The sequence below is a fragment of the Cheilinus undulatus genome, linkage group 21, assembly GCF_018320785.1.
Source record: "Cheilinus undulatus linkage group 21, ASM1832078v1, whole genome shotgun sequence".
Taxonomy (NCBI): domain Eukaryota; kingdom Metazoa; phylum Chordata; class Actinopteri; order Labriformes; family Labridae; genus Cheilinus; species Cheilinus undulatus.
In genome coordinates, this window is record NC_054885.1 from 41381068 (window position 1) to 41399171 (window position 18104).

Genomic DNA, 18104 nt, shown 5'->3' on the forward strand with positions numbered 1-18104 from the left:
CGTTGGGAAGTATGACACAACTGCTGATGTTCTGAAACAGGCCACTGATAAAATGTTTGGGTGCTGCCATTATAAAGGCTGCTCCACAGAGCCAAAGGCCTTGAAGAAGTCTAAAGAAAAGGATAAATCCATTATCCACTATTGCTGCTATGTTCTATAATCTCCATCACTAATCTGATATGATTGTGTGCTGACCTGCCTCTTAGAAAGCCAGACTGTGTTTCTGAGATCAGATCTGAGATTCCTTCCTGAATCCTGGTCCATCACTGTTAGACCAGGTCCATCACTGTTAGACCAGGTCCATCACTGTTAGACCTGGTTCATCACTGTTAGACCAGGTTCATCACTGTTAGACCTGGTTCATCATTGTTAGACCTGGTTCATCACTGTTAGACCTGGTTCATCACTGTTAGACCTGGTTCATCACTGTTAGACCTGGTTCATCACTGTTAGACCAGGTCCATCACTGTTAGACCAGGTCCATCACTGTTAGACCTGGTTCATCACTGTTAGACCAGGTTCATCACTGTTAGACCTGGTTCATCACTGTTAGACCTGGTTCATTAATTTTAGACCCGGTTCATCATTGTTAGACCAGGTCCATCACTGTTAGACCTGGTTCATTAATTTTAGACCCGGTTCATCATTGTTAGACCAGGTCCATCACTGTTAGACCAGGTCCATCACTGTTAGACCTGGTTCATCACTGTTAGACCAGGTCCATCACTGTTAGACCAGGTCCATCACTGTTAGACCTGGTTCATCACTGTTAGACCAGGTTCATCACTGTTAGACCTGGTTCATCACTGTTAGACCAGGTTCATCACTGTTAGACCTGGTTCATCACTGTTAGACCAGGTTCATCACTGTTAGACCTGGTTCATCACTGTTAGACCAGGTCCATCACTGTTAGACCAGGTCCATCACTGTTAGACCTGGTTCATCACTGTTAGACCAGGTTCATCACTGTTAGACCTGGTTCATCACTGTTAGACCTGGTTCATTAATTTTAGACCTGGTTCATCATTGTTAGACCAGGTTCATCACTGTTAGACCTGGTTCATCACTGTTAGACCTGGTTCATCACTGTTAGACCTGGTTCATCACTGTTAGACCTGGTTCATCACTGTTAGACCTGGTTCATTAATTTTAGACCTGGTTCATCATTGTTAGACCTGGTTCATCACTGTTAGACCTGGTTCATCACTGTTAGACCTGGTTCATTAATTTTAGACCTGGTTCATCATTGTTAGACCTGGTTCATCACTGTTAGACCTGGTTCATTAATTTTAGACCCGGTTCATCATTGTTAGACCAGGTCCATCACTGTTAGACCTGGTTCATTAATTTTAGACCTGGTTCATCATTGTTAGACCTGGTTCATCACTGTTAGACCTGGTTCATTAATTTTAGACCTGGTTCATCATTGTTAGACCTGGTTCATCACTGTTAGACCTGGTTCATTAATTTTAGACCTGGTTCATCATTGTTAGACCTGGTTCATCACTGTTAGACCTGGTTCATTAATTTTAGACCTGGTTCATCATTGTTAGACCTGGTTCATCACTGTTAGACCTGGTTCATTAATTTTAGACCTGGTTCATCATTGTTAGACCTGGTTCATCACTGTTAGACCTGGTTCATTAATTTTAGACCCGGTTCATCATTGTTAGACCAGGTCCATCACTGTTAGACCTGGTTCATCACTGTTAGACCTGGTTCATTAATTTTAGACCCGGTTCATCATTGTAAGACCAGGTCCATCACTGTTAGACCTGGTTCATCACTGTTAGACCAGGTTCAATAATTTTAGACCTGGTTCATCATTGTTAGACCTGGGTCATTACTGGTAGACCTGGTTCATCATTGTTAGACCTGGTTCATCACTGTTAGACCAGGTCCATCACTGTTAGACCTGGGTCATCACTGTTAGACCTGGTCCATCACTGTTAGACCAGGTCCATCACTGTTAGACCAGGTCCATCACTGTTAGAACTGGTTCATCACTGTTAGACCTGGTTCATCACTGTTAGACCTGGTCCGTCACTGTTAGACCTGGTTCATTATTGTTAGACCTGGTTCATCATTGTTAGACCTGGTTCATTACTGTTAGACCAGGTTCATTACTGTTAGACCTGGTTCATCACTGTTTGACCTGGTTCATTAATTTTAGACCTGGTTCATCATTGTTAGACCTGGTTCATCACTGTTAGACCTGGTTCATCACTGTTAGACCTGGTTCATCACTGTTAGACCTGGTTCATCACTGTTAGACCTGGTTCATCACTGTTAGACCTGGTTCATCACTGTTAGACCTGGTTCATCACTGTTAGACCTGGTTCATTACTGTTAGACCAGGTTCATCACTGTTAGACCTGGTTCATCACTGTTAGACCTGGTTCATCACTGTTAGACCTGGTTCATCATTGTTAGACCTGGTTCATCACTGTTAGACCTGGTTCATCACTGTTAGACCTGGTTCATCACTGTTAGACCTGGTTCATCACTGTTAGACCAGGTTCATTACTGCTAGACCTGGTTCATTATTGTTAGACCTGGTTCATCACTGTTAGACCTGGTTCATCACTGTTAGACCTGGTTCATCACTGTTAGACCTGGTTCATTATTGTTAGACCTGGTTCATCACTGTTAGACCTGGTTCATCACTGTTAGACCTGGTTCATCACTGTTAGACCTGGTTCATCACTGTTAGACCTGGTTCATCACTGTTAGACCTGGTTCATTATTGTTAGACCTGGTTCATTACTGTTAGACCTGGTTCATTAATTTTAGACCTGGTTCATCACTGTTAGACCTGGTTCATTAATTTTAGACCTGGTTCATCACTGTTAGACCTGGTTCATCACTGTTAGACCTGGTTCATCACTGTTAGACCTGGTTCATTATTGTTAGACCTGGTTCATTACTGTTAGACCTGGTTCATCACTGTTAGACCTGGTTCATTAATTTTAGACCTGGTTCATCACTGTTAGACCTGGTTCATTAATTTTAGACCTGGTTCATCACTGTTAGACCTGGGTCATTACTGTTAGACCTGGGTCATTTCTGTTAGACCTGGTTCATAAATTTTAGACCCGGTTCATCATTGTTAGACCAGGTCCATCACTGTTAGACCTGGTTCATCACTGTTAGACCTGGTTCATCACTGTTAGACCTGGTTCATCACTGTTAGACCTGGGTCATTACTGTTAGACCTGGTTCATCACTGTTAGACCTGGTTCATCACTGTTAGACCTGGGTCATTACTGTTATACCTGGGTCATTTCTGTTAGACCTGGTTCATCATTGTTAGACCTGGGTCATTACTGTTAGACCAGGTTCATTAATTTTAGACCCGGTTCATCATTGTAAGACCAGGTCCATCACTGTTAGACCAGGTCCATCACTGTTAGACCTGGTTCATCACTGTTAGACCAGGTTCATCACTGTTAGACCTGGTTCATCACTGTTAGACCTGGTTCATTAATTTTAGACCTGGTTCATCATTGTTAGACCAGGTTCATCACTGTTAGACCTGGTTCATTAATTTTAGACCTGGTTCATCATTGTTAGACCTGGTTCATCACTGTTAGACCTGGTTCATTAATTTTAGACCTGGTTCATCATTGTTAGACCTGGTTCATCACTGTTAGACCTGGTTCATTAATTTTAGACCTGGTTCATCATTGTTAGACCTGGTTCATCACTGTTAGACCTGGTTCATTAATTTTAGACCCGGTTCATCATTGTTAGACCAGGTCCATCACTGTTAGACCTGGTTCATCACTGTTAGACCTGGTTCATTAATTTTAGACCCGGTTCATCATTGTTAGACCAGGTCCATCACTGTTAGACCTGGTTCATCACTGTTAGACCAGGTTCAATAATTTTAGACCTGGTTCATCATTGTTAGACCTGGTTCATCACTGTTAGACCAGGTCCATCACTGTTAGACCTGGGTCATCACTGTTAGACCTGGTCCATCACTGTTAGACCAGGTCCATCACTGTTAGACCAGGTCCATCACTGTTAGAACTGGTTCATCACTGTTAGACCTGGTTCATCACTGTTAGACCTGGTCCGTCACTGTTAGACCTGGTTCATTATTGTTAGACCTGGTTCATCATTGTTAGACCTGGTTCATTACTGTTAGACCAGGTTCATTACTGTTAGACCTGGTTCATCACTGTTTGACCTGGTTCATTAATTTTAGACCTGGTTCATCATTGTTAGACCTGGTTCATCACTGTTAGACCTGGTTCATTACTGTTAGACCAGGTTCATTACTGCTAGACCTGGTTCATTATTGTTAGACCTGGTTCATCACTGTTAGACCTGGTTCATCACTGTTAGACCTGGTTCATCACTGTTAGACCTGGTTCATTATTGTTAGACCTGGTTCATCACTGTTAGACCTGGTTCATCACTGTTAGACCTGGTTCATCACTGTTAGACCTGGTTCATCACTGTTAGACCTGGTTCATCACTGTTAGACCTGGTTCATCACTGTTAGACCTGGTTCATCATTGTTAGACCTGGTTCATTACTGTTAGACCTGGTTCATCACTGTTAGACCTGGTTCATTAATTTTAGACCTGGTTCATCACTGTTAGACCTGGTTCATCACTGTTAGACCTGGTTCATCACTGTTAGACCTGGTTCATTATTGTTAGACCTGGTTCATTACTGTTAGACCTGGTTCATCACTGTTAGACCTGGTTCATTAATTTTAGACCTGGTTCATCACTGTTAGACCTGGTTCATTAATTTTAGACCTGGTTCATCACTGTTAGACCTGGTTCATTAATTTTAGACCTGGTTCATCACTGTTAGACCTGGGTCATTTCTGTTAGACCTGGTTCATTAATTTTAGACCCGGTTCATCATTGTTAGACCAGGTCCATCACTGTTAGACCTGGTTCATCACTGTTAGACCTGGTTCATCACTGTTAGACCTGGTTCATCACTGTTAGACCTGGGTCATTACTGTTAGACCTGGTTCATCACTGTTAGACCAGGTTCATCACTGTTAGACCTGGGTCATTACTGTTATACCTGGGTCATTTCTGTTAGACCTGGTTCATCATTGTTAGACCTGGGTCATTACTGTTAGACCAGGTTCATTAATTTTAGACCCGGTTCATCATTGTTAGACCAGGTCCATCACTGTTAGACCTGGTTCATTGCTGGTAGACCTGGTTCATCACTGTTAGACCAGGTTCATCACTGTTAGACCTGGTTCATCACTGTTAGACCTGGTTCATCACTGTTAGACCTGGTTCATTGCTGTTAGACCTGGTTCATCATAGTTAGACCTGGTTCATCACTGTTAGACCTGGTTCATCATTGTTAGACCTGGTTCATTACTGTTAGACCTGGGTCATTACTGTTAGACCTGGTTCATCATTGTTAGACCTGGTTCATTATTGTTAGACCTGGTTCATCACTGTTAGACCTGGTTCATCACTGTTAGACCTGGTTCATCACTGTCAGACCTGGTTCATCACTGTTAGACCTGGTTCATCACTGTTAGACCTGGTTCATCATTGTTAGACCTGGTTCATTACTGTTAGACCTGGTTCATCATTGTTAGACCTGGTTCATTATTGTTAGACCTGGTTCATTACTGTTAGACCTGGTTCATCACTGTTAGACCTGGTTCATTACTGTTAGACCTGGTTCATCACTGTTAGACCTGGTTCATCACTGTTAGACCTGGTTCATCACTGTTAGACCTGGTTCATCACTGTTAGACCTGGTTCATTATTGTTTGACCTGGTTCATTACTGTTAGACCTGGTTCATCACTGTTAGACCTGGTTCATCACTGTTAGACCTGGTTCATCACTGTTAGACCTGGTTCATTATTGTTAGACCTGGTTCATTACTGTTAGACCTGGTTCATCACTGTTAGACCTGGTTCATTAATTTTAGACCTGGTTCATCACTGTTATACCTGGGTCATTTCTGTTAGACCTGGTTCATCATTGTTAGACCTGGGTCATTACTGTTAGACCTGGGTCATTTCTGTTAGACCTGGTTCATTAATTTTAGACCCGGTTCATCATTGTTAGACCAGGTCCATCACTGTTAGACCTGGTTCATCACTGTTAGACCTGGTTCATCACTGTTAGACCAGGGTCATTACTGTTAGACCTGGTTCATCACTGTTAGACCTGGTTCATTGCTGGTAGACCTGGTTCATCACTGTTAGACCAGGTTCATCACTGTTAGACCAGGTTCATCACTGTTAGACCTGGTTCATCACTGTTATACCTGGGTCATTTCTGTTAGACCTGGGTCATTTCTGTTAGACCTGGTTCATTACTGTTAGACCTGGTTCATCACTGTTAGACCTGGTTCATCACTGTTAGACCTGGTTCATCACTGTTAGACCTGGTTCATCACTGTTAGACCTGGTTCATCACTGTTAGACCTGGTTCATTATTGTTAGACCTGGTTCATTACTGTTAGACCTGGTTCATCACTGTTAGACCTGGTTCATCACTGTTAGACCTGGTTCATCACTGTTAGACCTGGTTCATTATTGTTAGACCTGGTTCATTACTGTTAGACCTGGTTCATCACTGTTAGACCTGGTTCATTAATTTTAGACCTGGTTCATCACTGTTAGACCTGGGTCATTACTGTTAGACCTGGTTCATTAATTTTAGACCTGGTTCATCACTGTTAGACCTGGTTCATTATTGTTAGACCTGGTTCATTACTGTTAGACCTGGTTCATCACTGTTAGACCTGGTTCATTAATTTTAGACCTGGTTCATCACTGTTAGACCTGGGTCATTACTGTTATACCTGGGTCATTTCTGTTAGACCTGGTTCATCATTGTTAGACCTGGGTCATTACTGTTAGACCTGGGTCATTTCTGTTAGACCTGGTTCATTAATTTTAGACCCGGTTCATCATTGTTAGACCAGGTCCATCACTGTTAGACCTGGTTCATCACTGTTAGACCTGGTTCATCACTGTTAGACCAGGGTCATTACTGTTAGACCTGGTTCATCACTGTTAGACCTGGTTCATTGCTGGTAGACCTGGTTCATCACTGTTAGACCAGGTTCATCACTGTTAGACCAGGTTCATCACTGTTAGACCTGGTTCATCACTGTTATACCTGGGTCATTTCTGTTAGACCTGGGTCATTTCTGTTAGACCTGGTTCATCACTGTTAGACCAGGGTCATTACTGTTAGACCTGGTTCATCACTGTTAGACCTGGTTCATTGCTGGTAGACCTGGTTCATCACTGTTAGACCAGGTTCATCACTGTTAGACCAGGTTCATCACTGTTAGACCTGGTTCATCACTGTTATACCTGGGTCATTTCTGTTAGACCTGGGTCATTTCTGTTAGACCTGGTTCATTACTGTTAGACCTGGTTCATCACTCATGAATGTAGTCCATGACATCTGCTTTATAAAAAATTTTTATTTATACTCAAAATATCTTTGAGAACAAAAGACACATGAATGCAGAGAACAGACCCATCAGCAGGTCAGTCAGATGATAGAGCGGGTTGGAGCGGGAGGCCTCTGGTCTTCTGTCACGTGTTCACATGTATGACTGCAGTACATTCACACAGAGACATGACAGCGTGGTCAGGATATCCTCTGAAAGAACCAGAATGCATAGATCAACACAGAGATACCGCCATTCTGGAGGGGCGTGGCCTAGTCTCTAGCTGACCTTTTAAACCCCGGCCCTGGCAGCATCTCCGTGTTCAGATCTTTGACCGACTGTATGACCGAACCGACACGAGAACTTAAAGCTGAACACAAACAATAAATAAACAATCAGCGCTGCCTTAAAGTAACAGTCCCACGGAAACGCCAACGATACCGCGGTTTGTGCGTTTTTAGCTCCAGACTGATCCATGCGATTGATCTGTGACGTCATCAGAGTCCCTGATGGTCTAGACCAGTGATCATCAGAGTCCCTGATGGTCTAGACCAGTGATCATCAGAGTCCCTGACGGTCTAGACCAGTGATCATCAGAGTACCTGACGGTCTAGACCAGTGATCATCAGAGTACTTGACGGTCTAGACCAGTGATCATCAGAGTACTTGACGGTCTAGACCAGTGATCATCAGAGTACCTGACGGTCTAGACCAGTGATCATCAGAGTACTTGACGGTCTAGACCAGTGATCATCAGAGTACCTGACGGTCTAGACCAGTGATCATCAGAGTTCCTGATGGTCTGAAGGTCTAGTTTAGTGATGGAGATCCTTGGATGGTGCTGCAGAGCTTCTAGGAGATCTCTTAGGGTTTTTTGGCACTATATGATGAAAACATACAGCTCTGAGAGACACAACGCAGAGATCCGTCCTGAAGGGCGGTTCAGACCAAAGATTCACCAAGACCAGGGTCACTCTGAGGTCATGAACTGGAGCTATCCTGCATATTCTCCAACAGCTTGGTTTCTTACAGCAGAGGTCCTTATCTGGGGGGTTGGGATCTAAATGTGGGCAGGGAAGAAGTTTTTTGTAGGTCATGAATTTGAGTCTGGAATAAAGAATACGGCTGGTTTCTACAGAGATCTGACATGACGATGTTACCAAACTGGGTCCTGAGTTTAGACCGGTTTGAGCCTCTGGTTCAGAGGACTCAGGGTCTCTTATAATCAGAACTTTTTACAGAGACTGGATCTCACCAGCGGTCAGCTGATTATCAGCTGATAATCAGCTGACTGGGCGGACCACGCCAACAGGAGCATCTTCCAGTCCCTCTTTAACTGATCAAACATTCTAACACTTTTCTGTTGCAGCTTAATGGCAGAGCTGTGAGCCAGCGTGATCTGAGCAGGAACAGCTCACAGCGTCACCCGCCCCCCCCAGTGCCCTCCAGACGTCCCGCCGTTTAGTGGATCTTTGGTCTGAACTGGACTTAAGACATCCACGGTGATTTTAGTCAACATGGTACCGGCTCGACTACACTAGACTAGTTTTTATAGTTGTCCCCATCAGGGATGGTTCCTGGTTCCTGGTCTTCTTCCTGGCATCTCCTCTGGAGGGTTCCTCTGAGCTGAGCTGGCACTAAAATGTGATGGAGGAGCGTCACCAGGGGGACGTCCTCCACAGGAATCAATCCCCTCTGGAGGTCTCAGTCCTGCTGTCAGACTTCTTAAACTCTCCTGATCTTCAGGATCCTGTCTCACTCTCCGTCTCTGGACTAAAGAGATCCACAATCCCAGGCTTTTCTCCTGGTAGAATAAAGAATAAAATAAACTCCTGATCCTGCTGAGAACCAGGTACACGACCATCTCCATAGCAACAGCCGTGTTCTAAAACCACCTCCTCTGAGGAGGAGCAATCAAAGTTCGGTACCTGAACGAGTCGAGCCGGTACCATGAATAAAAACACACCTTAAAGTCACACACGGGTACAATCCTCCGTCAAATTAAAGTCTGAGCTCGCCACTCCTCTGGCAGTGAAGGATGTGAAACAGGAAGTAGACGATGGCGGCAGACAAACGAGCAGCGGGTCAGACCCTTCTTCAGGGCTTCTCCAGTTCCCCTCTTTAAACAGGCACTCTGATCTGACCCTACCTCCTCTCCTCTCTGGACCTCCTGGGTGGCGGGGGGAGGAGCTGAAGGAGCAGCTGGACCAGGCGAGGGGCTCCGCCTCCTTCAGACCAGCCCGGCGTCCTTCGCCATTTTATAGAAAGCTCCTTTCTGAGTCAGGAGATTGGAAGGAGAGTCAAACTCCACCATCTCTCCTTTCTCCAACACCAGAACCCTGAAGAGGGACAGAGAGGTCAGGGTTAGTCTACAGCAGCTGTAAACATCAGTCAGTCAATCAATCAATCAATCAATCAGTCATTCAATCAATCTATCAGTCAATCAATCAATCATCAGAACCCTGAAGGGGTACAGATAGGTCAGGGTTCGTCTAGTCTCAGTGTCTCTGTCAGTCCACACACAGCTGAACTACTTTAAAAGTTAAATATCTGACTGAGGTGGATCTCCTCTGGAGGAACCAAGCAGAGTCAGAGTCAGAGGACCCCGAGTCCTCCAGGAACACCTAGAGTCCCTGACAGGAACCCTAACTCAGTGGATACCTTCACTCGTGGTGCAGGATCCCTGAACAGCAGGATCCCTGAACAGCAGGATCCCTGAACAGCAGGATCCCTGAACAGCAGAATCCCTGAACAGCAGGGTCCCTGAACAGCAGGATCCCTGAGCAGCAGAATCCCTGAACAGCAGGGTCCCTGAACAGCAGGATCCCTGAACAGCAGGGTCCCTGAACAGCAGGGTCCCTGAACAGCAGGATCCCTGAACAGCAGGATCCCTGAACAGCAGAATCCCTGAACAGCAGGGTCCCTGAACAGCAGGATCCCTGAACAGCAGGATCCCTGAACAGCAGGATCCCTGAACAGCAGGGTCCCTGAACAGCAGAGTCCCTGAACAGCAGGATCCCTGAATAGCAGGATCCCTGAACAGCAGGGTCCCTGAACAGCGGGGTCCCTGAACAGCAGGGACCAGACCCATCTGAAGGGGGGTATACCTGGTGTAGTCCATGATGGTGTTGAGGCGGTGAGCGATAGTCAGCACGGTGCAGTCCTCAAACTGGGACCGGATGGTGGACTGGATCAGGTTATCCGTCTCCATGTCTACGGCCGCGGTGGCCTCGTCCAGGACCAGGATCTTGGTTTTCCTCAGGAGAGCTCGAGCGAGACAGAGCAGCTGTCTCTGACCAACACTGAGGACAGAAGAGACATGGACCATCACCACAGCAGAGTCTAAACTCTGATTACAGTCAGAAACAACATTCCTGTCTGATACTCTGATTACAGTCAGAAACAACATTCCTGTCTGATACTCTGATTACAGTCAGAAACAACATTCCTGTCTACAACTCTGATTACAGTCAGAAAAACATTCCTGTCTGATACTCTGATTACAGTCAGAAACAACATTCCTGTCTACAACTCTGATTACAGTCAGAAACAACATTCCTGTCTGATACTCTGATTACAGTCAGAAACAACATTCCTGTCTGATACTCTGATTACAGTCAGAAACAACATTCCTGTCTACAACTCTGATTACAGTCAGAAACAACATTCCTGTCTACAACTCTGATTACAGTCAGAAACAACATTCCTCTCTACATCTCTGATTACAGTCAGAAACAACATTCCTCTCTACATCTCTGATTACAGTCAGAAACAACATTCCTGTCTACAACTCTGATTACAGTCAGAAACAACATTCCTGTCTACAACTCTGATTACAGTCAGAAACAACATTCCTCTCTACATCTCTGATTACAGTCAGAAACAACATTCCTGTCTACAACTCTGATTACAGTCAGAAACAACATTCCTCTCTACAACTCTGATTACAGTCAAAAACAACATTCCTGTCTGATACTCTGATTACAGTCAGAAACAACATTCCTCTCTACATCTCTGATTACAGTCAAAAACAACATTCCTGTCTGATACTCTGATTACAGTCAGAAACAACATTCCTGTCTGAAACACCGATTACAGTCAGAAACAACATTCCTGTCTGAAACACCGATTACAGTCAGAAACAACATTCCTGTCTGATACACTGATTGCAGTCAGAAACAACATTCCTGTCTGAAACCACAGAGATCTGAAACATTGAGGGCAGGCCGGTTTACCATCTCTGACCATCAGAATCTACCGGGACGCTGCTGAAGACCGTCTGACAACAACATTCCTGTCTACATCTCTGATTACAGTCAGAAACAACATTCCTCTCTACAACTCTGATTACAGTCAGAAACAACATTCCTGTCTACAACTCTGATTACAGTCAAAAACAACATTCCTCTCTACAACTCTGATTACAGTCAAAAACAACATTCCTGTCTACAACTCTGATTACAGTCAGAAACAACATTCCTCTCTACATCTCTGATTACAGTCAGAAACAACATTCCTCTCTACAACTCTGATTACAGTCAGAAACAACATTCCTGTCTACAACTCTGATTACAGTCAAAAACAACATTCCTCTCTACAACTCTGATTACAGTCAAAAACAACATTCCTGTCTACAACTCTGATTACAGTCAGAAACAACATTCCTGTCTGATACTCTGATTACAGTCAGAAACAACATTCCTGTCTGATACTCTGATTACAGTCAGAAACAACATTCCTGTCTGATACTCTGATTACAGTCAGAAACAACATTCCTGTCTACAACTCTGATTACAGTCAGAAACAACATTCCTGTCTGCAACTCTGATTACAGTCAGAAACAACATTCCTGTCTACATCTTTGATTACAGTCAGAAACAACATTCCTGTCTGATACTCTGATTACAGTCAGAAACAACATTCCTGTCTGATACTCTGATTACAGTCAGAAACAACATTCCTGTCTACAACTCTGATTACAGTCAGAAACAACATTCCTGTCTGCAACTCTGATTACAGTCAGAAACAACATTCCTGTCTACAACTCTGATTACAGTCAAAAACAACATTCCTGTCTACAACTCTGATTACAGTCAGAAACAACATTCCTGTCTACAACTCTGATTACAGTCAGAAACAACATTCCTGTCTGATACTCTGATTACAGTCAGAAACAACATTCCTGTCTGAAACACCAATTACAGTCAGAAACAACATTCCTGTCTACAACTCTGATTACAGTCAGAAACAACATTCCTGTCTACAACTCTGATTACAGTCAGAAACAACATTCCTGTCTGAAACACCAATTACAGTCAGAAACAACATTCCTGTCTGAAACACCAATTACAGTCAGAAACAACATTCCTGTCTGAAACACCGATTACAGTCAGAAACAACATTCCTGTCTGAAACACCGATTACAGTCAGAAACAACATTCCTGTCTGATACACCGATTACAGTCAGAAACAACATTCCTGTCTGAAACACCGATTACAGTCAGAAGCAACAGTCCTGTCTGATACACCGATTACAGTCAGAAACAACATTCCTGTCTGATACACCGATTACAGTCAGAAACAACATTCCTGTCTGAAACACCGATTACAGTCAGAAGCAACAGTCCTGTCTGATACACCGATTACAGTCAGAAACAACATTCCTGTCTGAAACACCAATTACAGTCAGAAACAACATTCCTGTCTGAAACACCGATTACAGTCAGAAACAACATTCCTGTCTGATACACCGATTACAGTCAGAAACAACATTCCTGTCTGATACACCGATTACAGTCAGAAACAACATTCCTGTCTGAAACACCAATTACAGTCAGAAACAACAGTCCTGTCTGATACACCGATTACAGTCAGAAACAACATTCCTGTCTGATACACCGATTACAGTCAGAAACAACATTCCTGTCTGAAACCACAGAGATCTGAAACACTGAGGGCAGGCCGGTTTACCATCTCTGACCATCAGAATCTACCGGGACGCTGCTGAAGACCGTCTGACTGTCACAAATACCTTAGTGTGTGTGATTTGCAGGAGTTTTTTTCTTATATGGTTTCAGATAGGATTTCTGCTTCATATCAGGGACATGGATTTGAGAAAAAGTGACCCCAAAGTCCAGTTCATTTGATCAGGGTGGACTCAGAGGTAGTACCTGATAGGGTGGTCATTGACAGGATTCATGTGACCTTAAGCTATTAAGATGTCAACACAGCTGTGCTCAGGTACAGGGTATCATCAGTGACTAAAACTGAAGTCAACTCAAGTCGTCTCCTGTCTCTAATAAACAGCAGCATGGGTCCTTCTCATTTTATAATCCCTGGTATCTACAGCTTGGGTCCTTCTCATTTTATAAACCCTGGTATCTACAGCTTGGGTCCTTCTCATTTTATAAACCCTGGTATCTACAGCTTGGGTCCTTCTCATTTTATAATCCCTGGTATCTACAGCTCGGGTCCTTCTCATTTTATAATCCCTGGTATCTACAGCTTGGGTCCTTCTCATTTTATAAAATGTGGTATCTATAGCTTGGGTCCTTCTCATCCTCTGAGCTGATGGTAGATGAAGCAGGAATCTCTACAGACATCTGGAGGGAATGGTTCTGTGAAACGCTGCCAGCATGTCTGAATATTTCACACCGTGTGCAGGAGTGCTTCCGCAGTTTCTCATGGATTCACTCCTCTTCTGAAGTTCTGGAATGTTCTGACTCCATCAGTCCCTGTAATAGTGGACTGTTTTACCTAAAATATTCTGGTATTTAATAATCTAACCCTCGGACTGCCTTAGAGGCGTACCTGAGGTTCTCTCCTCCCTCGCTGCACTCATGGTTCAGCTTATCAGGCAGACCAGACACGAAGCTCTTCAGGTGAGAGAACTCCAGCGCTCGCCACACGTCGTCATCAGAGTAGCTGTCAAACGGGTCGAGGTTCATCCTCAGGGAGCCTGAGAACAGCACCGGGTCCTGAGGGAGACATGACACCTGTGGTTAGTCCGGTTCTTTATTAAGAGAGAAATCAAACCAAACCACGGGGACTTCTGCTGTCACCGACACGAAATGAAAAACTAAAACCAGGGACCTGATCTCTCAGGACTCTGGAGGAGCACAGGAGTCTGCTCAGCCAGTCGCCCTTCTTCAGTAGTTTTCCTTTAATTGGGCTCACCTGTAAACTAATGATCACAGGTGTCTGAGACTGATTTCAGTGATCCACAGAGCTCTGAGACACAAAACCATCCATGAGTTTAACTGAAAAACTAAAAACTGAATGTTTATGACACTAAAATCTAGTCTGAATAACAGTTTAGATCAGGAGTATCTATCAGCTGAGGCTCATCACCCCCCCCCCACTGTAGAACCTTCTGGAGGATCTCCCAGGTTCCCGGGTCCTCCATCGTCCTCTGGTCACTGACCTGGGGTATGATGGTGATTCTGGACCGGAGTTCATGCAGACCCAGTTTAGAAATGTCCACGCCGTCGATGAGGATGCTTCCCTCCGCTGCCTCGATGATCCTGAACAGACCCAGGGTCAGCGACGACTTCCCCGCTCCAGTCCGGCCCACGATCCCCACCTGAAGGACCCAACAGGAAACAACGAGACCAGACTTCAGAATAAAGCTCCACCATACTGCAGACTCACTAGAGATTTAATGTGGAGTCACATAATCCCTCATTAATCCCCACAGTCCTCATATCATCACATCTATATCCATCCTGCAGACCGACCTTCTCTCCTCCCTGGATGTTGATGGTGATATTGCGGATGGCCGGCTCCAGGTCGTCTCGGTACTTTAGGCTGAACCCTCGGATGTCGATGCAGCCCTGGGTGGGCCAGCCGGCGGGGAGGGAGGACGAGTCCAACTTCCACTCCGCCTAAAAAACAGAAAACACCCCCACCGTACTGTTACAGCCCTGATCAGGACCACCATAGTCTCAGAACGCGGCTCTAAGAGTCCACCAGGAGGAGGAGCACGCTGCAGTAAAGGTTTCTCATCAGTCCGTCCTCAGAACGTTCAGATCTAGCTCTAAAATCACAAACATCTATTTACCTCTTTCTCAGTGTCGCTGTACTCTTTGACTCTCTCCACGGCCACGATGTTGGTCTCCACGTCAGACGACATCCTCACCAGCCAGGTCAGAGACGCCGTCAGCTGAGAGAACAGGTGAGGATTCAGACAGGTAAATGACTCCTCTACACCTTTAACCCATGAACTGTTTGGATCTACCCACCCAGACAGAATCTACGTCAGATAACATGCAGCTGAGCTGGTCTCAGAATAAACAGTTCCTTTTCACTTGCAGTAACAGCGGCTGAAAGCCTTCAGGTCCTGCGTTAGCTCCACTTCACCACCAGCAGCAGGGATCAGAATTTTGTTCTGAAATTTTCAATAATTTTCTGTGGAATTTTTGTTGAATTTGCTCTAAAAGTTTGGTGGGTTTGCCTTAAACTATAGTTTTTCTTTAATTTTTGGTCAGAATTTTACATATATCCTCTGACTTTTCCAGAACAGTTTGCTGAAACGTTTAGGGAATGTTTCAGGATATTTTGGGGGATTTTTCAAAGGGAGTTTTGGAATTCAACAGAGATTATCCTAATGTCTTAGATTTTCTAATGTTTCATAAATCTGTGATGATTTTGAAGGAGTTTTCTAAGACCTCCAGAACTGATAGTGGAAGTTCAGCCCATACCCATCCTTAAAGACTGGCTGAAACTGTCAGAATAATGTTAGAATAAACGTGTTGAACAGTCAGATAAAGCTGTCGTCCTCATATGCAGACTGATTTTTAGGTGGAAATGCTTCCTCTGCATAGACGGTTTAGGTCTATCAGCTCCCACTCCCTCTGGTTAAATAAATCTAATAAATAAAAGCAGAGGTGATTTTCCAGCAATCATTTAGGAGCAGCTACACGTGTCTAGTAAAGGTGTGTAACGTTATTTAAGTTCTGATGTTTTCCAGCTCTCCTCTGTCCTCAATCTCGCCGTCTCTCTCGCTGTGAGTGACCCTAAAGGCGGCTGGTGGTCGTTTACCTGCAGGGCGTAGGAGATGGACAGTCCCATGATGCCTGGACTCAGACTGGCTCTGGCGATGACGGCGAACAAAGCGGCAGACGATACGATGACGTTCCCTACAAACTCTAGACGGATCGCCAACCATCTGAGGGAATAAAACACATGAGGAGGAGAGATTACGCCAGGGTTTGATAGTCAGGTTTATTAAAGAGGGAATATTTATTTAAGCCTTTAAACCTTCCTGACGGTGTGTGGCACAGCGAGCCCTACAGACATAATCAGCTTCATTCTGCTGTTCCCTATCTGACTCCCAACAACCATGAGCGACCCGACACCACGGTAAACCTCCTTCCTACCCCGTCACCCTGCTTCTAGTTCCTGTTCTGTCACTGTTGATGTAGAGGAGCAATGAGGAGATGAAGGAGGCTCTGGGGGAGTCGTCCAGGAGGAGTCAGTTTGGTGAGGAGAAGGTGGAGCATCATTATCATCTGTTTAGAACGTTTTAGTCCAACACAGACATGAAATATTCACCTCACCACTGTCCTCCTTCAAAATAAAAGCCCTAGCTGTGGTACTGTTTAAGGGGAAGAGAGGAAGATAAAATAAATAATAATAATAAATAAAGTTGTCTGAACTGAACAGAAACGATGGAGGGAGAGGGTCTGCTGCTGCAGGCCACCTGGTCATGGTGTTACATCTGCTTCTGCACATGTGCAGTAACAGTGAGAACTCTCACCTGTTGGCCACGATGCTGGGGTAGTACGCCTTCTGGTTGTGGTCGACTCGCTGGTCACTTTCTCGGATGAAGCGCTCTTGTTCCCCGAAGGCTCTGATGACCGAGGTTCCCAGCAGAGTCTCGTTGAAGTGCGTGTAAATCGGAGAACGACTGACCGACTCCAGACGCTTCAGCTGACGAGACGACGCCACGTAAAACCTCTGGAGAGACGAGACCAAGACGCCTGACATGTGACATCACGTTAACGGATAAAACCTGATCATAAAGATTCCTGATCTGTCCAGGTCAGAGGGACACGGCGGGATGTCCTCATGTTTGTTTAGTCCAGTCAGTTTTCCTGCCATGGACTCACCTGTACGAAGAAGTACATCAGACCGAGCACGGGGATGATGATGGCGACCAGCGGCGTGGCGTACAGGATGATGACACATGAGCCCAGCACGTTGAACATGGAGCCCATGAACATCTTGATGATGCTGGGGATCACCGAGTCGATGGTGTCCATCTCTTTGGCGAAGCGGTTCACTAGGTTCCCGCTCGGCGTGCGCTCGAAGAACGACATGGGCGACCTCAGGACATCGTAGAGCATCGACTGGTGGAGGAAGCGAGACGCCAGGATGCCCCCGATGGACATGGAGAGGGAGTAACAGAACACGGCCACACCTGGAGAAGGAGGGGGCGGGGTTAGTGTCAGGCTTCATGGTTAGAATCAACAAAGGCGTGTTAGCAAGGAAAACCTTAGAAACTATGATCTGACCAGTCTGGCTCTGTAGTGACGGCCAAACGACTTTTATTTTGAAATGAGAAATCCAAAATCAGGATAAAAGTCGTTCCAACGGCCAGTTAGCAGGATAACTCCTGTTGTAATCTGGATAAATGTCGGATCTCTACCAGGAAAGTTAACGAGGATTCAGGTACAGTTTTCATTT

At 44.9% G+C, this 18104-nt stretch overlaps 1 protein-coding gene across 3 annotated transcripts in view; it reads right to left on the reverse strand.

Annotated features, from left to right (window-relative positions):
* Nucleotides 1-7433: 7433 nt before the first annotated feature.
* Nucleotides 7434-18104, reverse strand: part of abcc1 (ATP-binding cassette, sub-family C (CFTR/MRP), member 1) — a 44185-nt gene continuing 33514 nt past the window's right edge. For 2 of the 3 annotated variants that reach the window (XM_041816727.1, XM_041816725.1), the window contains exons 22-30: nucleotides 17528-17838; nucleotides 17176-17375; nucleotides 16458-16584; nucleotides 15478-15579; nucleotides 15155-15301; nucleotides 14842-15000; nucleotides 14229-14395; nucleotides 10526-10720; nucleotides 8088-9757 (exon numbers count right to left, since the gene is read on the reverse strand). In XM_041816727.1, the coding sequence (XP_041672661.1) occupies nucleotides 9649-9757; nucleotides 10526-10720; nucleotides 14229-14395; nucleotides 14842-15000; nucleotides 15155-15301; nucleotides 15478-15579; nucleotides 16458-16584; nucleotides 17176-17375; nucleotides 17528-17838 (1517 nt within the window). In that variant the 3' untranslated portion in view covers nucleotides 8088-9648. Of the gene's footprint in view, nucleotides 7631-8087; nucleotides 9758-10525; nucleotides 10721-14228; nucleotides 14396-14841; nucleotides 15001-15154; nucleotides 15302-15477; nucleotides 15580-16457; nucleotides 16585-17175; nucleotides 17376-17527; nucleotides 17839-18104 lie in introns of those variants that run through there. The other variant, XR_005993555.1, reaches the window with a different exon arrangement.